This window comes from Punica granatum, chromosome 7 (genome assembly GCF_007655135.1).
Source record: "Punica granatum isolate Tunisia-2019 chromosome 7, ASM765513v2, whole genome shotgun sequence".
NCBI classification, from domain to species: domain Eukaryota; kingdom Viridiplantae; phylum Streptophyta; class Magnoliopsida; order Myrtales; family Lythraceae; genus Punica; species Punica granatum.
Window position 1 is genome coordinate 28261765 of NC_045133.1, and position 23358 is coordinate 28285122.

The following is a 23358-nucleotide window of genomic DNA, read 5'->3' on the forward strand; positions in this document are numbered from 1 at the left end:
AGCCGCCCATGGGATTCGGACTTTTCAATGCAAGCGGGGCTCTGTGCCCTGCGGGGCCCACCCAGAAGGGATGGGGATAGGATCGGATCGAATCTAGGCCGTTAAACGAGTCTAGTGGTCAACTTGATCGTCAGTCGGCTCTTGTCGCCAAGCAAAAAGGTCATCGGTCGTCCATCGTCCCTTGTCCGGCTGTATCCTGAGGAATTATTATATTATATATATATATATATATATATTATCCGAGCGCATATCTCCATTTATTTCACCTAAATGGGTTTCTTCTGAACCAATACGATTCGATCAATTATTTGCTTTCAATTTGAATACCGCTGAAATATGCAATTGCATGAGGAGTTCCTACCAACCAATTGCTAGAATTGAATGCATATATATATATATATATATACACACACACATACACACCGACAATCAAACAAGCACGAAGAGTTCCTATATATTATTATATGCTTCAATTGTTCCCGAAATGAGTTAATTACCATAGCCCGTGTCTCGAATGACTGGTTCATTGAATAGGTAATGCTAGCTGCATGCATTGTTTTGAACTGGAAATAAAATATTATATATATATATATATATATATATATATATATAAAGACAATCCATGGTACGTGCACGATTTGATATTGATCGCCACTTTTCTTTGTTTTCTGTTTTTTTTTAAAATACCAATTTGACTGCTATATATTTATGCTGTGGGTCGTATAATATGACTGTCTTTTCACTTTAGAGTTGGAATTTTCAGATAAATTGACATGCATCATGGATTGCATGGGCAGCTAAGCACAGTTAAGATTTTGATTGATCACTATTGAAGAAAAACATGGTAGGATATGATTAAGTTGGTTACGAATATAAACAAGATTAGTTAAGAAATCTACTCGAGCCTAACTAACTAGTAGAGGATATGAGAAATGAAAAAATAATGTGCTTTGGAAATCCTTTCAATAAGAATCAAGTATATATAACATCTTTGTTTCACGTGGGGCGCATGCATTAATCTGCATGCACTGAAACCTCATTTTGCTTCCCCTTATGTATTGTGTTTACTGTTATTCTTAATACTAGGGTGCACTCACACGATGCCGCGGGCTGGAAATTCTTTTAATCAGTCTTTTGGTTTATCATATTAATTTATGTGATAATCAACATATAATATAACTGAAACTAATGATAAAACCACTTATCTGTATAAATTATGAACTCTTGATTGCTAATAAATGATCCAAATTTTCAAAAAGGTTATACTAATTAATATATATTACACGGTATTAAACTTATATTTTACCTGTCAATTTTAATTTTAATTTTCAATATTTGTAATTAGAAAAACATTATCACAATACATAATAGACTTTAAGTGGCCTTACTCATATGAAGTAGCGAACTTTACTTGAAGTATACAGTTCGAAATTTGTTGAAAGTATCACATATTCACAACCAAATCACATAGGCTATATTGTACTCTTGCGTTTCACTGAAAAAAGGACATTTTCAATTATAAACATTTGTGCTGATGAAATGAAGAAACTAAAAATAGAACATATTAATAATTTATTTCCTAAATGGTGTTGGATACGGGCTTGATCACAATATAATAGATTTTGAATGGCCAACTAATGTCATGTGACGAACTTTACTTGAAATGTAGGTTTGAAATTCGTTAAAAGCATGCATCACATAGTCATGGCATGAACTTTACTTGAAGTGTGGGTTTGAAATTCGTTAAAAATATCATATAGTCCCGACACGAACTTTACTTGAAGTGTGGGTTTGAAATTCGTTCAAAGCATCACATGGTCCCGACAAAATTACGGGGCCACCGTTGTATATCCGAGAAAAAATGTAGGACAATTCAGGGAAGAAATTGACAGATTTGAAATTTGTTAAAAGCATCACATAATCGCGACACGAACTTTACTTAAAGTGTAAGTTCGACATTTGTTAAAAGCATCATCCAGATAAAATTACAGGCGACTATTGTATCTTGTGTTTAACCAAGAAAAAATGTAGGAAAATCCATGAAAGGAATTGAGAATATATATATATATATATATGTTAATAGATTTTTTGAACTGTTTTTTTTAAAGAAATTTGGGGGCTGAAGGTGGGAAAAAAAACCCAACCACTCGCCCCCAGAATCCGACGGACCTCAAATAATTATATGTATATAATAATATAATATAATGGTTATGACAAGCCTCTTCAAAATTAATCTCTCTTTAATTTTCTTATCTCTTCACAATCATCCTCTGCTGTTTCAAGTTAATGTTTAGTACTCAGCCGGAAAAGAAGAAGAAGTTAATGTTAGGTATGAGGAAGAATTTTCTCGGAAAATGTCCTAGGGCTGCTTAGTTATTCCTATTTAGCACCCTTGATTTGTCCAATAATGCTAGATGCTGACATGGATACATTTAATATAATAAAAAGATATAGTGGAGAAGGAGGTCATATTGTAGTAATACACATCCTTAACTATTAATTAACCAAGAATTTTTTGTTTTGATTCTTATCGATAGGTCATATTTCGTTTGAAACCAAACCGCATTGATTAATTGTTGCACTATAGCCCCTCCAGTGAGGTCCCCTCCAATTAGGCCCCATCACACTCTCATCACAGTACACATCATGGAAGCTGCAAGTTCTGGAACTGCTGCTAGGTTTGCAACATATTTCCAACCAAGGGGACCTCCACCTAACTGAATTGCAAATTGCAGAAGCTTATCATTTTGGATTATTCCAAATTGCTACTGTACCTTTTGCAGAAGCTCGTCATCTTGGGTTGGATACATGTTACATTGCCAAAGATATTGCCTCCGTCTGTACCTTTTGTGCAGGCATTTTTGGTAAATTAGTCATTTTTGTGTAGCAAATGGGTTGTTGCTTTGCCCCTGTTTGTACCTTTTGTGTAGCATTTTGAGTACCTTTTGTGTAGCCATTTTTGTCTATAATAATAATATAGTCATTTTTCTAATTTCATTTCATTTTGGTAAGTTTTTTTCCTTCATTCCATTTACAATGCATTTGCTTTGAACCATCCAGTAGATCAAGATGGCTTTGTTTCGTTGGGGGAAGGAGGAAGGAAGGCGGAAGTTCAATTCCGTGTGTTAAAAAATGGTGCAGCGACTAAATTGATGTAGTAAATGGGTGAGAGTTTTAGTTAGATCTGTTAAAAAATGGTGCATGGACTAAATTGATATAACAAATGGGCGGGAGTTTAGTTATATCTGTTAAAAAATGGTTCAAGGATTAATTTGATGTAGCACGAGAACCAAATTAATGTAACATTTTCCACCGTTTAACACCATAACCATTAAAACTTAACGGCATGATCAAATTGATGTGACAGGGGACCAAATTGATGTCGCATTGGGATCAGATCGATGCATCCACCCCAAAAAAGCACCAAATCGATGCAATTGTACCACTAACTGATGTAACCGCGTAAAGTCAGGGACTAAATTGATGTAACCGTGTAAAGTGGAGGACCAATTTGATATAACCTTCAAGTTAGGGACTAAATTGATGCAAATGTGCAAGGTCAGGGACGAAATTGATGCGAATGTGTAAAGTCGGGGACGAAATTGACGTAAAAAATAAGTTAGGGACGAAATTGATGCAACGTGTGAAAGTCAAAAACGAAATTGCTTATTTACTCAAATCTTAATGCAATAGCTCGTATCATGGGCCGGAACAAACGTGCCAGGCCCAATTCGAACCAGCAGCAGCCCAATTCTGCAGATTTTGGGCCCCGCGAAACACAAGGAGGGAGATCGGAGATTGATGGGGCCGGTTAACTCTGGTGATTTTGTATATACAATTCATAAAGAGTGAGTCTCCCTCGCCATGTTTTCAAAGGTTTTATTCAATCCTTAACCGAAAATGTCAAAAATGGGAAGAAGCAGAGAGCAGCTGCGAGCTTTTGATAGTACTCGGACTCCGGCATAAAGAGCGAAACAACACGGATGCAATCTATGCTCAGATCTTGGCAAGAGATCAGTTTCTCGACCAAGTGCTTCAATACAAAACCTCCTATCACGAATCCCCAAAAAAGCAACCCAGAGAGCACGAAAAAGATGTAGATTGAGGAAGACAAGGCCCAGCAGATTCTCAGGACTGTTCAGGTTTCCCTTTATTGGGGTCGAAAATTGGTTATAAGATTTCCAATGCTACCAACTGTCGCTTTGCAGAGTCCTGATATCCAAAAACACGAGGCATTCTCACACCGCCTATGGTTTTGTAAGGGAAGCAGCAAGAACATGATGGAACGGTGAATCAACCAGGTCGGGAGGTGAAGAGATCATTCGTGTTCGTGGCTGAAATACCGATAAATTTGATTCCCAGAAGAGCAAATAACGTCGTAAAGCTGCAAGGGATTTCTCTTCTTTCTCCAGATGGAGCATAATCCACCTGGTAATGCGATCACTTCGTTGATCCAAACGATAATAGGATTTCAAGAATACTTCAGTGTTCTCTTCCAGAGAACCATCTTCTTCACCACTAGCTCTGCTATTTGCAAGATTTTCAGCAGGTTGAGATTGCCATGGACCCATGGGATATTACGGGATAATTCCAAGGACCTCCTGCAAGAAACTCAAAACTTCGGGTAATTCTGGTTCTTCAACAGACTGTCAGCCCCACTCATGGGTATTCTGTGCGGGGAGCTTCTCAAGATAACCAATAAACTCATGAATGCCGGGTCGTTCTCAGAATGAGATCTTTGAGAAGCCAGTCTGTATTCTGCAGCGACCCACCTCCATAGTTCCGAGAAGAACCACTTGGCGGAGCTGCTGAAGGATCCATGAGGAAGAGAGAGCACACAGGAACTGATGTTGAGCTACTTCAACTCATTGCCGTTAGTGTTGTCTGTTACAATATTTATAAATAATATCCTTTTCCCTGCTCAATGTCAGGATAAGAAAATGTCTGATTCTCTGTCAGTCTCTTTCCGTATCTCCTCTTCAAATGTTAGCGATGTCAATGGCCTAACTGGCTCACACTTCCATGCAGAGATCATAACACAAAACAAGGATCATCTTATCATTTGAGTTTAAAGTAGTAGTATGATCAGACGGACTCTGAACCGACTTCTCACTTAACTTAGAATTACAGTTTCAATATTGGAATCCTATCTCGCATAATTCTACTTTGCCTTTTAATTCCTATACATATAATATGTTCGATGGAAATAATCTGCAACATATGCCCATGAAAGATTTGACTCAGAATCCTAAGGACTGCGGAGAAGTTTGGTCTCTGTAGAATGATCTCGAGTCTCGTTCCTAGTACTTGGCAAAGAAACTGACGAACTGACCCGGGGACCTTCCATAGACCTGCTTCCTGGAACCTGTTGGCTGTCCTGGGAGAACAAAGAAGCGTCCGTCTGACTGTCGTGCGAGAGCCTCTCGAAGGCTCGGAATTGAGGGTCAGGATTCATCGTGTTTCTCTTGACTAGAGGGGCTTGGATTGCAATCTTGCCCTCAAGCATGCTCACAACAGATGACATCGGGGGTCGGAGAGTCGGAGAAGGGTTTGTGCACAGAAGTGCGAGGTTGAGCATTCTCATCGCTTCCTCCTCAGAGTAGTTTGAGCCAAGGCTCGGATCCACAAGCTCAAGAAGGTTTCCTTGCTCTTGCAGGACATAGGCCTTTATGTTTATGGCATATGGTATGAAAAAAACAACAGAAAAATAAACCATTAGGTCATGTTCGGTTATACAAGAAAGATGTGCATCTCAGTGAAAGCATAATAGTCTATCTTTGTTTTACCGGAAAAATTTAAGAACACGGTCTTACCCAGTCAAGGAGATACACAAATTCCTCCTTTGGGCGGTAGTTTGTGTTGCTCTTTCCACTGACAATCTCCAAAGCAACTACACCAAAGCTATAGACATCTGCCTTGTCGGTCAAGTAACCTCTCATCGCGTATTCAGGAGCCATGTAACCTCTGTAAATGGAAAATCGAAAGCACGGTATAGCGGGATCCTCAATAACATGTACTAGAGAAGAAACACAAAAACAAAGTCAATGTGTGCTAAGAAAACAACATGAGAAAACTGCCAACTAACATTGTTCCAGCTATTCTGGTGCTGATATGTGTGTTCTCCTCTTCGTCAAGTTTTGCTAAACCAAAGTCGGAAATCTTCGCATTTAAGTCCTTGTCAAGCAGCACATTGGTTGCTTTTATGTCTCGGTGAACGATTTTCAGCCGAGACTCCTCGTGAAGATAAGCCAATCCCCTTGCAATTCCAATACATATTTTCTTCCTCGTTGCCCAATCCAAATTAAGCCTTTGCTCCTCGCGTCCTGAAGAAAAATTCATGAAACGACACAGAAAGAAGGATGAGAATGCAAAGTCTGAAAATAACATTAACGATGTTTTCTTAGTATAAATATTTACCGAAAAGCGCGCGGGCAAGACTATTGTTTTCCAAATACTCATAGACAAGCAACAATTGGTTTCCTTCTATGCAACATCCATAAAGCTTCACGAGATTTGGGTGATGCAGAGCGGAAATCATCCCGATCTCATTGAGAAATTCTCGGTTGCCTTGCTTCGATTTGGAAGAGAGTTGCTTCACTGCTATGACAGTTCCATCCGATAGCTTACCCTGAGATCAAGAACAATGTATTAGTGTCAGGCATCTTCACTAAAATCTAATACATTTTTCTAACAATTTATGTGATGAAAATTTCAAAAACTATTTACCTTGTAGACTGGCCCGAATCCTCCTTCTCCAATCTTATTCTCAGCATCAAAGTTTTCTGTGGCAGCTTTTATTTGTCTTAGAGTGAACCGACCTGTTGGTAGGTCTGCATCACGTAGCTCTAGAAAGAAAGAAAAATTTAAGTTTCATCAGAACAACTAAGCCAATGAGTGTCATTTCGAACAAAGAAACTTGGAACATGGTGTTCGGTCCATTGAATCTGGATTTCAGTGGAAATTGATTCTAGAACCCGATATCTTGATCAGATGTAATGTACCGAACGTTCAGTAAATGTAATAAGAGTTTGATGCGAATTATCTAACCTGGATCTTCGGCTTCTTTTCTACCTAAAAGACCTGCCAATCGTAACACTAACAATGTGAGTAAGACGAAAGCGACCGAGGATATCACGATTCCTACAATTGCACCAGTTGATAGTCCACCTCCTCCGACTTTGAAGTCTGCAAGCAGAAGCCATAAATTAAAGGAATTATATGTTGAGCCGTAAGGAGAAAATGAATCCCAGAAATCTGCTGATCAGAACTTACTCGGAGTCACTGTGATAGCAGATATCAGAGGTCCATAAACACCTCTATCTGGAATAGCTGTTGTTCCTTTTCCCGCCCAGTACAAGTGAATCTCCAGAGTGGTACCAGTAATTGTGACGTTATCGAAATCTCGATATATTCCGATCCCGACACCTCCAGCTGCTTCGATAATGTTGAAGTTCTTTAACACTTCATTGCCCTGCAAGAAAGTAATGAAAGACGACCGCTAACTAACCTGAAAGCTAAAGGTTACAATGACGGCATCGGTGATTATTCAATGGAATGAAGAAAACAACTATCGATTTTCACTGACCTGAATAGATATATCGAAATATCGCCTCCCAAGGCTGCTAAAGGTCTTGTCATCCGAATACTGTATTTCAGCAAAATGAAGCCGTACTTTGTAACTCCCAGGCATCATACATAGGCCATAGTATTTGAGAGAATTTGGGACGACTCGGGCAGTCTTGTACAACTCCGAGTCCGTTACATTTAGAGAGAATGGGTTGTTCACAGTGGAGGGTAAGTTATTAGTTCCAGTGTAAGATCCGGTGCTACTGTAGGCCCACTTCTCATCGAAAGCGATGAAGCTAGATGCCGCCCCTCTGCTTGTATCTTCCACATACTCATTCCCCTCGACCTTCAATTTCTGGCCCCCGCAATTGATAAATAAGGAGTGGTCTGCAGGTTGTATGATCACATATCAGATAGACTGTATAATTACTAATCGACCCGGATGATTTGTGATATTGGATTATGGACTCACATTGGGGTTTTCCAGAGCATGGAAGGCTCTTCTTCAAGCACCAAGCGTTTCTATTGATCGAACCATGGTATGGAATTCATTATGTGCATCTTAAAGATAACATAAAATGATAAACAAGCAAGATATTACCAAAAAACTTACGAGTTGCTTCCTGTGGATGCGAAACTTGAAACCAAGTTCCTGTACAGTGCCGAAATGAATTTAGAAGAGAAACTACAGACCCAAGTACCTTCCAATTCCTGTTTTTCTGTATATTTAAGGAAATTTCTGCTTTAGAAATATCATTTGGTATGTTTGATGGTTGTCGATAGGAGAAGACAACAGGATGATAAGAAGAACTCACACATTTGACTGCTGGCAAGTCGATGTAGAAGAGCCAGTTAAATTGTTATAGGATAGATCCCTGACACAAAGCCGGAACATAATTCATAAAAACAATTCTCTGACATCTTCTGAATAATGACATGAATGAAAACTACTTTACCGTGAGTTATAATGAAGTTCAATGAAAACTTACAAGTCCTTTTTGTTGTTAAGTGCCCAATTAAGTACCCAATTCACTTCTCCGCTCAGTGAGTTGTTCGTCAAATGCCTGTATCACAGCATATACATATGATGTGTCCTCTCTTTTGAGTGACAAATTACCCGGGAAAAAAACGCGAAGCTAGAAGGACACGCTTGCTTACAAGACTTCTAGACGATCCAAATTGTCAAATGAAGGCGGTACTGGACCAGTCAATCTGTTGAAACTGAGATCCCTGCCCGAATTATGGCAAAACAAGTTACGATCTCTCTTCTTTTCTCAGATCAGCATTAATTTATTCGAGTGAATGAAACAAACACATACAGAAGTATTAAATTTGCTGCTCCTACTTCGCCAATGTAACTTGGGATTGGACCAGTAATTAAGCAGTTTCTCAGAACCCTGAGATGCAAAGCAAGGGTTAGCACATGTGTCGATAATCCGAGTGATAGGTCAACTAAAGAAGGAGACAAGGGATCGATACCTAAGTATTAGATAAATGAACACTCACAAGTATTCTATGTTGGTCATGTTCTGCAAATTGGGGAAAGGTGAGCTCGAGCCACCCAAATCAGAAATCCTCCTGAGACATAATTAACATGTGAAAGAAGCACATAACATGTCCGCAATCAGTGACTTAAACAAATGAAAATATTTCTCAAATAGAATGAGAGACGCATTTTATCAAATCAAAAGAATAAAAAAGAAGTTTCTCACAACTCCTTCAAGTTTGTTAACAGAGATATGGAAGAAGGAATAGGGCCCTGCATTCCCGTGCCTTGCGAGTCACTGCAAAGATGATCATACAATAGCTGAGAAACGGAAAGATATTTCACAAAAAACTCCTCAGTCTTTGCTCATGAAGTGAATTCTCCATAACAAGTGAAGCAGAGGGTGCTGCAATACTCACAGTCTAATAAGTTTCATCCAGTTCCCAATAAATTCCGGTATTTTTCCCAATAGAGAACTCCCATCTATCCGACTGCAATCACAGTCTGATGTTACATCATCTTATGTTTGATTCTGCTTATTAATCTGAGTAAAGATTCTCCAATTGCATAACTTACAAGTCGGTCAGATTCTTCAGATTGCCAAATGATTCGGGTATTGTTCCAGAAAAGTTGTTTGCTGAGAGGAGGCTGCAAATTAAGCAACAAGTATTAAGCTACAGGTTTATTCGACTGCTTTTGGTATATAAAATTTGTAGTTTTACGTTTACAGTTGTAAACTTACAGTCTCCTCAATTGGCTCAAATTTCCGAGGTTCGGATCCAGAGCTCCTCCAAGCATATTATCTTCCAAGATACTGTGAATATCAAAAGACAAGTGTAACTATATATCATGAGGCACATCAGAACTTGTATTCGAGACACAAAACACCATATTCTACTTCACAACTCACAGTTCCTCGAGAGTGACAATGTTGCCAATTTCCGTCGGGATTGTTCCACTGATCCGATTCCCAAGGAGAGAACTGCAGTAGAGCATTTAATTATCAAAATAATTCCATTTTTTTTCTCAATTACCATAAAAGAAGCGCAGACGGAAATTTCACTCACAATGTGACGAGCGGAATCTGAGTAAGGTTGATAGGAATTGTTCCATTAAGGTAGTTAAGGGTAAGATCACTGCAAAAGTTTGAAAAGAAAGAACATCTTGCAACATGATTTCCCATAATTTCTCCGAATATAATCCAGCTAGTGAATGTATATATCTGGATAAAGAAGAGAAACAAGGGAAAAGGAAGATTAAACTCACAGTTCTTGCAAATAAGGAAGTTTCCCCACTTCTTCAGGTACGATTCCGGTCAAGTTCAGACCCTTAAGCTGACTGCAACACATACAATCAACAAAACATAACAAACAGAGGGAAAGTTAAGATCGATTCCGGTCGTAAGCACGGCATGCTGGTAAACATGTATATCTAACTCCCCGGGGGTAAATGTATTACATGTTGGTGACATGGCAGACAGAACCATTACTGTACGAGCAGTTACAAGTGACATTGTTAAGAACGTTGGAGGCGTATATGACATTGTTAAAACCTCCGCTTCGACTGCACGATGTCTGGGACAACTTTGGCCAGTATGTATTATTTAGCTTCGTGGATATTGTGTTCAGAGCATCGACTGCCAGCCAAAGATCCCATGTATTAGAAACACTGCTGATAAGTTAAATTACGTGGTTCCCGTGATGGACAACATACATCGAAACTATACAAACCATGTCGAGGAATTGTATTATCCTTAACCATTTCTTTCATTTGAATGAAAAGATTTAGTCCTTTAGCCTGTCAGAATGTCGAAAAATCCAACATGTATATCACAAGATCAAAAGTATGAAAATGAACATTTATACGCATATTTACATGTGTATATATATATATATATAAGTACATGCTTATGTATGTAGTTATTTTGATATACGTAGTTTTATATTTATGTATTTGTTAGTGTGATGGTATGAACTCACTTATGATAACATTTAATTTAACACCACCTACATTAATTTTATGAGTTATATCATATCATATACATATATATATATATATATATATATTATATCACGTGGTCATGGTCAATATTCAATAAATAGCTTAGAGATTCTTTTTCCTTCAACTCTGACCACATGAAAATTTTTTTTTTTAATTAATTGAACCTCATAGCCGTCCTCTATATGTATTGAGATGTCTCTATTCTCACACGGTTCCCGTGCCAAGTTGACCCATAATATAATAGAATAATATTAGAAAAAAATACACAGGCTTACTATTCTCAACTTTTTTATGTGGGATTATTTTCAACATCCCTCATCGCCATTCTCCATATAGGAGAAAAACCATCCCAACAATTCTCCTCTAACTTCGAGCCAGACTTGTACCTCCGAACTTGAATACTAATTGATAGGACCTTCAATAGTCATGAGTTCCACACTTGAACCTGGTGTGATGTGAATTTTCACGCATAGCGTATGCGATTCCCTATGATCGTTATCTTGGGCTTTGATACCACTTGTTAGGAAAAATTCATAGGCTTACTTCGGACTCGGATCCATTTGCAACTCAAAAACTTAAGCCAACAAATTGCTAGACCATTGTCTTTTATAAGTTAATGAATTTTCTTTCAACTTTTTCATGTGGAATTACCTCCCGTCATCACCATTTTTCATATATGAGAGAAACCGTTCCAACAAATAATTTATCAAAAATTTTAAAATATACACACATAACTGAAAATTATCGAATTCAATGAAGTTGAATTGGAAGATCAGGGAAGAAAAAGATGAACATGTTCTTTCACCCCTCCCCCTGCAAAGAACCGATCGTCTATAAGTTTCACATGAATTCAATTCATGCAATATAAGTATCTAGGGTGGACACAGCCATATAATTAGTTACCTGTCCCCGGAGATATTTAGCGCTCATAGTAAGACTGAAGGTATCAAATATAATTAAAACGACACGGGAAAATGACACTGCAACACGTAGCGCATTTTCAAGATTCTCTGACATTATGACGGGACTTAGATTCATGCATCTGTTAATTTTGGGATCACATCAGAAATGCAAGTGGGCCATATTGTCGGGTGTACTTTAGACCCCCAAAATTGACTGCCATAACCAAACAATTCCCACACAAAAAGAAGGAAACAAACAAAGCTACATATCATCAATAATTTCCCTGCCTAGGGTAGAAAATAATCGGTTGCCGTTGATCAGTTCCACTGTGAAAGCCAATAATTGATTAAAAGAGCTTTGAAAAGTATATGTGGACCTTGCAGCCAAACAAGGGGGGGAGAAAATGTATATTTTTGCTGTCTTAGCTAATTTAGTTTCTTCTTCCTTTTTCCCAACCATGCAATAACATCATACAACCATGCATAGAATTTCTTTTGATGGATAAAATGCAGTAGGGGAACAAAAAATTCACTGCACTGTTGAAAGCGCTTCTAAAAAATCATGACTATATATTTAAAACAAAGATAATTCCCAGTGCTAGAGGCCATAATTAAGATTAACTGGATTTTGATTCAAACCGGAGAATTCACCGAAAGCGAGCAGATTGCTGGGAGAGGAGAAATTGCTGCAAATACAAGTTGAATTTCCAGTCTCTAATTCACCGAAAAGAAAAAACGAATTCCAGTCTTTGAGCAAAAACTTTAACATCGCAAGCAGTTTCTTCATTCATTCATTCTTCTCATTTTGGTGTTTCTGAATGACTTAACACAAATAAAGTAACAGTAAACAAGAAGAGAGTGGAGGATGGGATATCGTACTGCATGCGTTTGCTTAGTGCTTACCTTCATCGAGCGACAAAACTTGCGAGTGGCATGGCAAGAAAACGGAGCAAAGAACGAGAAGAGCAGAGGCTGCGATGGCAGAGAGTGGAAGAAGAAATCCCATTTTCTACTAACTCTGCATCGATCAAGGGATAACTATAATTTCTTTGCCTTGGTTCCGACGAAACCGACTGAGTGGCACTGGCTCGAACCAGTCGAAGAAGAGAGACGGCACGAACTGCAAACGTTGACCACTACGACCAAGAGGCGAGCATTCACAGAGGATGAAGAGGTTTGTGTTTGGGTGTTCTCTTATTGGAGAAAGAAAGGAGAGTTGTGATAGAGGAATGAGAGGCGGAGGTAGTTCGTTAATGAATGTTTAGGGAAGAACTAGTTAATGACCTGCACATTGCGCTTTTTTATTGATACTAATCTAAATAATTTTGCACGTTATGCATAAATAATTTAATTAAAACCAAATGAATTATGTCAAGGATATCAACAAATTACAAAAAATCATTCATATCGATTAAGTAAAAACGATATATTTACTTGAATATCAACTAAACCAAAGAGTGTTACAATTGAGAAGCCAATTTGGAATTGGGTTAAAGGTCTTGTTGAAAAATCAAAGTTAATATTATAGGATCAGTTTCAAATATAAAAAAAAATCAACAAAAGCAAAGTTTTAAAAAAAAGTAGAGAATGCAAAAACTTACTCTCATATGTAATTCTTTGTGAAAAAAACCATAACAACTAGTAGAAAGAAAGAGCAAATCTTCTTCATTAGGATATATATAGGGTCTTATATATGATTATTTCAATAAGAACATGACGACTTAAAAAAATATTTTTATGTATCATAAGCAAAGAATCATAATTGAGAATATATTATATACTAATATAAAATGAAAGAGTAATTCCATGATTAATTCCCCAAACAATATATACTTATTACTGGCATCTTTATTGAAAAAAGAAAATATATTTATAATTTTTTTTTGGAATCGCCTTATAGGTGGGCACATATAAAATTTACATAATTAACCTGATAAAAATATATTATGAATATATAGAATAAATATTTTTAAAATTTTCAAATATGATGTAATTAAAAGGAATAAGAATGAGTATCCGAGAAAAAAAAAGACAAAGACAAAAAAAAAAGAAGACAAAGACAAAAGGAAGAAGAAAGATATTTAATGTATCTTTTATTATAATAAATAATTTTTCAGTATCCTTCTATGTGGAAAAAATTTAATTTCTCTTTTCGATGAGACTAACCGGACGCTCTCACAAATAATGTTATTTAGCATCTTTGATTTGTCCAATAATGCTAGATGCTGGCATGGATACATTTAATATAATAAAAAGATATAATGGAGAAAGAGGTTATAGTGTAATAGTACACATCCTTAACTATTAATTAATCAAGAAGATTCATGTTTGATTCTTATCGATCGGTAGAATAACATGTGCCGTTTTATTTCGTTTTTTATTTTTTTGTACTAAACTCAATTCATAGACCTCCTTTGTATTAAAAAGAGAGAGAGATATATTATTACACAAAGCGTAACTAATAATTTAAAGTAACCACCAAAAAGGAATGCTGTTCATGTAGAAATTATTGGCTGATTCGCTAGTAATAATAGGACGCAAGTTAGATACGGTCGTCTGTAGATCTATTGATCAAGCACCATGTTGACTTGACTAATGAAGAACTGTTATGATCTCAATTTAATGAAATGTTTTTTGACGTTAACAATCCTATTTATTATTTGGTAACATATTTTTTGTTTCGAACAAGCATAAATATGACCAAGAATAATCGATTCGTATTCTAATTGATATTGGTTTACAATGATTTATTCTTGTTATGACTAAACATTTTGTGGCATTCACATATGTATATGATAAGCGGTGTAGTCGGTCGAAAACATCCTCATGATCTTAATACCCTAGCTGGTATCACGGGCCAGAACAAACCTGCCAAGCCCAATTTGAACCAGCAGCAGCCCAATTCTGCAGATTTTGGGCCCCACGAAACACAAGGAGGGAGATCGGAGATTGATGGGCCCAGTTAACTCTGGTGATTTTGTATATACAACTCAACAAGAGTCGCCCTCACCATGTTGTCAACAACAACATCCCATTATATTAGAGGGGATGTTGTCAACAACATCACCATTCATCACAACATACCATTAACTTTACCTCTGATATAGATTTTATCGTAAGGCAAACCGATAGTGAATCTTGCCTGCAGAAGCAAGCCTAATGGCATATCAGGTTGGTGTGCCCTGTGGGCTCTTCTTGTAAGTGAACTGTTGGTATTTCTTTTAAATATGGTGTTTGTTTCCATTATTACTATCTCCAATAAAATGCGTCGGCTCCTGCCTTATATGTGTATAGCCGGGTGTGTTCCTTACCAAACCATCGTCTTGCATCACCAAAGAATGAGATCACGCACGACTAGCGTGGTCTCCGACTGCTGTTTAAAGTTAGTATTGTTAACAAGTATTCTGTACTCTTCTCTCTGCATTAATTCTGGGCCACGTTTGAGCAAAGTAAAACTATTGCCGACACGACATGATTTGAGAAGTTAGATTTGTATTGCCGACACGCATGATTTGAAAAGTCAGATTTGTTATTGATCATATGAGACCCCACCGTTTAGATATAGGTACTTTCATGCAACTTGTTTGAGCGATCGATATCTTCCACTTAACTAATAAATGTCGTTCGTAGTATCATTTTCATGGCAATGTAATCAACTCTAAGAGAATCTCATGCTGCTGTTTTCTGCAATCTTTGTTTTGTTAGGCTGCGTGAATCAGGTGAAGTGTTCTTCAATGTTTGCTGTTGTCCATTAATGCTACCGTTTTGATTAAGCTGAATCGAGTGCTACCAATATAAATGGACAGAAGTCGACTCTGATTCTTCTGTGTTACATGAAAAATGTGAACATCAAGTCACTATCATATAGAATGAAGTCGAATTAAAGAGTGTGGGAGCCCATTCAATGAAAGGTCAGAACCAATCTACAGGCAGTCGAATATTGAATTTTAGGACCGCTCCTTTGTAAGTCTGTCCATATCTCTGTTTTTCGGGTCAATTCTAAAAATCAACCCTCGTGAAAATTTTTTCTCTTATGGTAATGATGGGCTGTATTCTACGTCATTTCCTTTTGACCGGTCGAATAACTATCAGGGAGGTTCATTTTTTCTTTTAGTTTGGACCAGGTCGAATATGCCTTTGCCATCTATCTCATAATTAAAAGTTTCCTAAGAGCAGAATCAAAATCGACCTAATGGACACGAGGGGTTTGATTTTGTATGGACGAACTGTTTCGATATATGTCCACAAGCTTGAATTGGAATATGCATACAGGCTTTGAGATTCAGGGCAGTGCGATATGCCGAGTCCTTGCATTTAACTGTTACGGAAGGAATGAAAACGGAATGGGATGGAATCCTTGAATAAAACAGTCACTTTCCTATGGCGATTCTGTTTCATTCTCTCTCTCTCTCTCTCTATTCTACCGTACCAAACATGATAGCAGAGCATGTGGTGTATGTTTCTTTCTTATGGAACTCATTGTTAAGGCTCAGCACCTCCTTCTGCCTCCTCATCTCTCAGCTTTTCTCATCTAGACTGATCAGGAAAAGCATGGAAAGTGCTCTGTTGAGAATGTTTCACTGTCAACTTGTCTTCACTTATATTCTCTTCTTCTGCCTTAAAACTTCCGGTAGCTACGGAGCCACTTTGCCTAAAGATGAAGGTTTGTACAGCTATGAATTATATGCAGTAGCATACATGCTTCCTTATATGACTTGGATTTGAGATGGACTATACTGACACTTTTGAGGAAATGTTCATTGGACTATACTTATATCAGTGAAAGCACTGAGAGATATCGCTGCCACACTTGGGAAGAAGGGCTGGAATTTTACAGGGGTTCCATGCAGTAGGCAGTCCCCATGGATCACTGCAAAAGAGAATAACGTCACTTGTGACTGCTCCTTCTCTGATCACAGCGTCTGTCATGTCGTCAGCATGTATACTCTTCCACTCTCTCTCCCATCATCTGTTTTACAATAGAGATATAGAGTACAGGTTAATTCAGATGTACTATGTACCTGTTTGTCCATATATTCATTGAGTTGAATATCTTGTCTTCAGTTTGTTGGGTTAAATAAACCGGGCTTATTGTTCTATGCAGCATTCTGCAAGAGCAGTCCCTCCCGGGAACTCTCCCATCACAACTGATCAGACTCCCATACCTTAAAATCATGTGAGTGTGAAATGCCGAGTCTTGATATCTCTTTTCCTTCTGATCCTGCAAAATATTTTTTGACGCGCACTTCTGGAAACCCATCAGTGACCTCCAACGGAACTATCTCAGCGGCAGAATTCCTCCGACATGGGGCTCCATGGCCTATCTACAAACCATGTTTGTGCTCTCTCCTTCCCAACTCCCCCCTCCTTCTCTGTACGGGTGCTTTCTGGTAGTTTAGTGAATGAATGGAATCGTGAAGAAGCATGACTAGCTCACTTGCTGTTACACTATTTCTGCTGCAGCACCTTAAGTGGAAACCGATTAACTGGTCCTATCCCAAAAGAGATAGGAAACATATCCACACTTGTTGAACTGTAAGTTATTCATCACACTCCTTTTCTATCAATTTTCTGTTCTCAGTTCATGAATGATGTGTTCTTAAGAAAGGATCCATATCGATGCAGACAGCTAGAGGACAATCAGTTATCAGGAGTCCTTCCTCTAGAACTCGGGAATTTGTCTCAGCTACGACGGCTGTGAGCAGAATCTTCTTCCTTTTTTTTTTTTTAATACCTTGTCTAAAATATTTTCATGGCCTATCATTGTGAGCATTAACTAAGCTGATCTTGAATAGTCATTAAAATGCGTGTTGATTTCTCAGGCTCCTTACTTCTAACAACTTCACTGGACAGCTGCCGGAGACATTTGTGAATTTAATAGCACTGCTTGATGTGTTAGTTCCTAATTTCGAAATTTCATGTTGATACAGATTCGTTATCTACATGTTCTTTCTTATAATGTCTTGCATTTAACTGCTTTCTAGTTGGCTTGGTGATAACCGGTTCACAGGAAAGGTTCCTGACTTCATTCGGAATTGGTTACATCTTGAAAGACTGTGAGAATTTTGCTGGACAGTCCATTTTAAGTTAACGAAGGAGAAATAGATGTTTGAATTCACTGAAATCGTTTCAAATTTTTGTGCCAACAGATTCATTCAAGCGAGTGGTTTTGAAGGGCCAATTTGTGAAGGCATCGGAGTTTTGCAGAATCTGTCCGACTTGTCAGTATTGCATCTAAATTTCTTGCAAAAAACTTCAGTCGCCTGGCTTCCATGCAAATGAAGTTCATTAGTCTTTAATATCCAGGAGAATTACTGACCTGAATGGATTGGCTGAAGCACGTTTTCCCAAACTTAACAGCAGAAAATTCAAGAAACTGTGAGACAACTTCTTAGCAGGCCAAAATTTTATCGAGAAAACCATGTTCAATGTCCCACTTCGGCTGATGAAAATAGTATGTCCTTTGCAGGATTCTGAGAAGTTGCAACTTCATTGGACCGCTACCCCCTTATCTCGGCGAGATGAGCATTTTGAGAGTCTTGTAAGTATGCCTTGTCTTATCTTTTCAGGTTTCCGGTAGTAGATTATAATAATATTGGATTTTCTCCTTCCCGCAACATTCACTACCAGTTCTATTGGTTACATTCCTCTTATTCTGCGAAAGAGTGAAAGTATTGATTGACATATCATGCTGGAATGCTTCTTCTCATACTTGTAGTGAAATTTCTTGCAGAGATCTCAGCTTCAACAAATTAGTTGGAGAAATACCGAGGAGTTATCGTAATTTGCCTGAACTAGAATATATGTAAGTCCTCTGTGCTTCTGTGTAGATTATACGATATCTGAAAGTTACTTGTAGCAATTGTGGGGGATAGAAAGGCCAAAACAATGCCAATAGCTTGGATTTGCTGGTTTTTAATTTGGTTCAGTTTGTTGCTGTTTAATTACCACTAGATATAGCCAGTCCTTTCTGCAACTTGTATATTAGGAGATGTGCTAATAAACAAGATTTATCACAATCAGGTATCTCACCGGAAATCAACTAAACGGATCCATATCTGATTGGGTTACTGAGAACAATGTACACGCGTAAGCTTCTCTTTGAAGTGCTTCTTGTATTGTAATCCACCCATTTGACTGCTGATACATGTCTATTATTTTGTTGAGAGAGAAGAATCTCTGTTCTATTGTCTGCATGTATTTTGTACTGTTACTATACAGCTGTCTTGCAGTAGAAGATTGTCCTCGAAGTTCCTGTCTTACGGTAACCATCTGTTGAATGATTTGTCTGCCTATGCTTAGCACTTTCTATTGTTTATTTGCAGCTTATGAACGCTTTCATTCTGATATCTAAACAGCTTGATTTTGGTTGTCAAATTATGAGAGGAATGCACTGCTATGGGCCCTATTCTATGTTTATTTTCCATGTAAGGAAATGATGCATTCACTGCCACTTTCATGCTGCAGGGATCTTTCCTATAATAACTTCAACGCTGAAGGACATCAATGCCAAGAGGGGCCTGTGTATGTTTGCTGCTGCTGAATTTTAGTGCAATTCTCCCTTTCACTGTGGTGAAGTTTTTGAATGCATGAGTAATACTGTTTCTTAAATGTCAACTGATGTTTCATTTCTGCAGGAACTTATTTGCAAACTCACCTGAATCCAGAGCCAATAAGTCGTAAGTACAAATTCACGTACTTTCTTTATCTGATGTGGGATTCACTAAAACTGTATAAATGTCGTACTTCTTGGGGAACTTAGAATATGATTGATTTTGCTGTATATTGAGCCTAAACAGTATAAATGATGGTGACTTCTCTGGGATATTGTATCCTCCTAACAGCAAAATGATTTCGTGTTTGGAAGCTTGCCATGGACAAAGTAAGTCTTGCACACTCTCTTCTTACCTTCATTTTCTTTCAATTCGTTATGTCACAGCAATGGAATGGAGCCAAAAAGTCGATCATATATTCCACTTGGAAGCTCGATAATTTTGTTCTATCTTTTACCCTCCAGGACAGCACAGCATCTTCATCAACTGTGGCGGAAAAGAATTGACCATAGGGTCCACAAAGTACGATGACGATATAGTTAGTGTGACATCAGCAAGCTTCGATAGAGATCTTTCGCATAACTGGGCTATTAGTAGCACTGGCAACTTCTTGGATTTTGACGGGATCCCCATATATATTGCACAAAATACATCGAGACTATCAATGGACAATTCAGTGCTTTACATGAGTGCACGAATTTCTCCAATCTCTTTAACTTACTATGGATTCTACTTGACGAATGGAACATACAATGTAAGCCTCTATTTCGCGGAGATCGTGTTCACTGGTGACAGAAACTACAGCAGCCTCGGGAGGCGTTATTTTGATGTTTATATCCAGGTAAGGTTCATGATCCTTCCATGTCTCAGTAAGAACAAAGGTTGAGTTCATTGCATTGGATGATTACAGGGGAAGATGGTGCTGAAGGATTTCAATATTGAAGACGAAGCAGGTGGAGCTGGAAAGCTGACTATAAAAAGTTTCAATGCTAACGTTACTGGTGGCACTCTTGAGATACGCTTGCATTGGGCAGGGAGAGGGACTGTGGCTACGCCTGAAAGAGGAGTTTATGGTCCTCTAATATCTGCTATTTCTGCCGTAAACCGTGGTATGCAGTATAGCAAAATATTTCACGAACTGTTTTTTAAACTACTCATCTTCACGTCGAAGGGGAAGACAAACTGTACATTAAAGAGAACCAACCATTCCATCTCCGGCTGTGCATCATCAGGAAAAAAGAAAGAAAGATAAAGTTTATGTATCTAAGCAGAGATTATGCTGTCCAATATAATTATTTCTGATGGGTGCTTTTTAGTATCTATCTGCTCCTGCAGTTCATATTTTTGGTAATTCCATTTATTCTCATCGATATTTGTACTTCCTTCTCCTCATCTCGCCTGGCAGATTATAAAGAGCCAAGGCATGGAAGTAGACTATCTGTTGCTGTAGTCTCCGAAGTTGTAGCTGGAATCACAGCTTTTATTTTCCTGGTCATTGGCATTCTTTGGAGGAGCAGACGCCCTGGGCCATTATATACATCAGAAAGAGGTATATATCTACCGACTCATGCATAATTATATGTGTAGATTTGTAGAGAAGTAATATGTTCTGCATATTATCAATTTTGTTGGAAATTTTTGCATACAAATTGCATTCATTTACCAAGATATGCCTGCTGGACCATGTGGAGAGGTATTGATTTAATGTGACCGATTGGATTTATTTGTTCAGGATATGTAACTTCATTGTATTTGTTTTACCGAATTTGTGCTTCTGACATTAGAGTTGCAGAATGGTTCATTTACCTTGAGACATATAAAAGCTGCCACGAACAATTTCAGTGCTGCCAATAAGATCGGGGAAGGTGGTTTCGGCTGCGTATACAAGGTATTCTCCAACTGACTACGATTTTCAGCACCTTGTATATATCCAAGAGCAGATCTTAAGCCAGAACTATCAACTGCAGGGCCTTTTGTCAGATGGCACTGCCATTGCTGTGAAGCAACTCTCAAACAATTCAAATCAAGGAAACCGTGAATTCATGAATGAGATTGCGATGATTTCTGCTCTTCAACACCCTCATCTCGTAAAACTTTATGGATGTTGCATTGAGAGGGATCAGTTGTTGTTAGTTTATGAGTACTTGGAAAATAACAATCTTGCCAGAGCTTTGTTTGGTAATTGTTAATAGCTGTCCCCATTCTTTCTGTCTGCTACAAAGGATTACTAATTCTCGGAGTTTTTCTTGCTTTGTGACATAATTAGGCCCAGAAGAATTTCAATTGAACTTGGACTGGTGGACGAGGCACATGATATGTGTGGGTATTGCACGGGGATTGGCTTTTCTTCATGAAGAATCGAGGTTGAAGATTGTACATAGAGACATCAAAGCAACCAATATACTACTCGACGAGAATCTTAACCCCAAGATTTCAGATTTCGGCCTAGCGAAACTTTTTGAGGATGATAATACTCATATTAGCACCAGAATTGCGGGAACTTTGTGAGTCCCTATCTTTTTCCATCACGAAGAATCTAGAAGATGCGTTTACATTTTTCTCCTCTTTAAAGATGAATTTTCCATGTTCTTCATCACTTTATTTAACGAATAAGAAACTAATTTTCGCATAAATTTCTATGCACATGTTGCAATGGCAACTTAGATTAGATTGCTGATTTTGCAGTGGATATATGGCACCAGAATATGCGATGTATGGTTATCTTACTGACAAAGCAGACATCTATAGCTTTGGAATTGTCGCCTTGGAAATTGTTGCCGGCCGAGGGAACAGCAGTTACCGTCACAAAGGGGGGTGCCTTTATCTTCTTGACTGGGTAATTGCATCTAGTTTTGTGTCTATTATCGTTGGAATATCATGAAATAAAATGAGAGGCTTTGGATGCGTCTTTCACACAAATTTTGTCAATGCAACGTTATCAATTGTATACTTGATTTGTGCTTTCTGACTACAAATGAAACGACAAATTGAGTATAATTCTTCCAACAAACATACCATCAAGTTTAACGTTTCCTCTGTTGGTCGGATGCTTCCTTTTCCTCTAGGCTCACGTTTTAAATGCGAGAGGGACTTTGATGGATCTGATGGACCGAAGGTTGGGCTCGGACTTTGATAAAGATCAGGTGATGGTCATGATCCGTGTGGCTTTGTTGTGCACCAGTGTCTCTCCGTTAGTTAGACCCGCCATGTCTTCGGTTGTAAGAATGCTCGAAGGCGATGAAGAAGCCCCAGAAATAACCCCCGACATTAGGTTCTCTCTCTGTGAAGAAGACAAAATCGAAGCTATGAGAAAGCATTTCATGGGATGCGAGGGAGAAGGCGAACCTTCTAAAGTGAATGCTGAGAGCCATAACACTGAAGTGCCAGCTGCTTCTTCAGCGTCTGTTAAAGATCTCTACCCGATATTCTGGAATACCGATACTCGGCAGAATAGTGACTGATCGATGTCATCACACATAAGTACTTCCGTGTTACTTCGGTTTGTTATGTGACTCATGTCCCCAAAATATTGCAATCTTCTTTTATTTAGCCCTGAAAAGAAAGAAATTTCGTGAATGAACCGAGATCGGCATACATAATGGAATTATTACACAAGAAAATACAAACATGCACACAAATCATTGTAGTTTTACACTGACTACGCCAAAAGTTCACAGCTCTGTTTAATCCCTCAAAAAGCCATTTTCTTACACAAAAAGTTTTTAATGACGCACTACTGCCCCGGTACATAACAAACCGAAGTAACACGGAAGTACTTATGTACGATGACATCTATTCCAGTGTGTAACAGTACTCAATTAATACAATTCAACATCTCCTTTTCAAGGCC

At 38.1% G+C, this 23358-nt stretch overlaps 2 protein-coding genes across 5 annotated transcripts; one reads left to right on the forward strand and one right to left on the reverse strand.

The window, feature by feature from the left end:
• Positions 1-5034: 5034 nt before the first annotated feature.
• LOC116213408 (probable LRR receptor-like serine/threonine-protein kinase At1g53440) lies at positions 5035-13236 on the reverse strand. Of its 3 annotated transcripts, none has more exons than XM_031548320.1 (24): positions 12859-13236; positions 10511-10688; positions 10319-10390; positions 10120-10188; positions 9963-10034; positions 9795-9866; positions 9629-9700; positions 9472-9543; positions 9279-9350; positions 9073-9144; positions 8886-8963; positions 8725-8796; positions 8556-8630; positions 8382-8441; positions 8180-8218; positions 8039-8088; positions 7586-7953; positions 7273-7471; positions 7048-7185; positions 6727-6845; positions 6418-6628; positions 6086-6323; positions 5814-5964; positions 5035-5665 (listed from the first exon to the last, which is right to left on the reverse strand). In XM_031548320.1, the coding sequence occupies exons 1-24, from the start codon at positions 12959-12961 to the stop codon at positions 5249-5251; spliced, it is 3069 nt and encodes a 1022-aa protein (XP_031404180.1). In that variant the 5' UTR covers positions 12962-13236; the 3' UTR covers positions 5035-5248. The 3 variants fall into 3 exon arrangements, with proteins under 3 accessions (XP_031404180.1, XP_031404181.1, XP_031404182.1); XM_031548321.1 differs by lacking the exon at positions 12859-13236 and adding an exon at positions 10783-10828; XM_031548322.1 differs by lacking the exon at positions 10511-10688 and having other exon boundaries at positions 12859-13234.
• Positions 13237-16346: 3110 nt separating this feature from the next.
• On the forward strand, positions 16347-23146 carry LOC116215690 (probable leucine-rich repeat receptor-like serine/threonine-protein kinase At3g14840). Of its 2 annotated transcripts, none has more exons than XM_031551507.1 (24): positions 16347-16618; positions 16736-16895; positions 17060-17131; positions 17219-17290; positions 17419-17490; positions 17581-17652; positions 17778-17849; positions 17940-18011; positions 18105-18176; positions 18262-18333; positions 18425-18496; positions 18689-18760; positions 18979-19044; positions 19423-19479; positions 19593-19634; positions 19755-19837; positions 19973-20349; positions 20419-20617; positions 20914-21057; positions 21293-21396; positions 21476-21686; positions 21775-22012; positions 22194-22344; positions 22574-23146. In XM_031551507.1, the coding sequence occupies exons 1-24, from the start codon at positions 16390-16392 to the stop codon at positions 22967-22969; spliced, it is 3177 nt and encodes a 1058-aa protein (XP_031407367.1). In that variant the 5' UTR covers positions 16347-16389; the 3' UTR covers positions 22970-23146. The 2 variants fall into 2 exon arrangements, with proteins under 2 accessions (XP_031407367.1, XP_031407368.1); XM_031551508.1 differs by having other exon boundaries at positions 16348-16618; positions 19800-19837.
• The last annotated feature ends 212 nt before the right edge of the window (positions 23147-23358 follow it).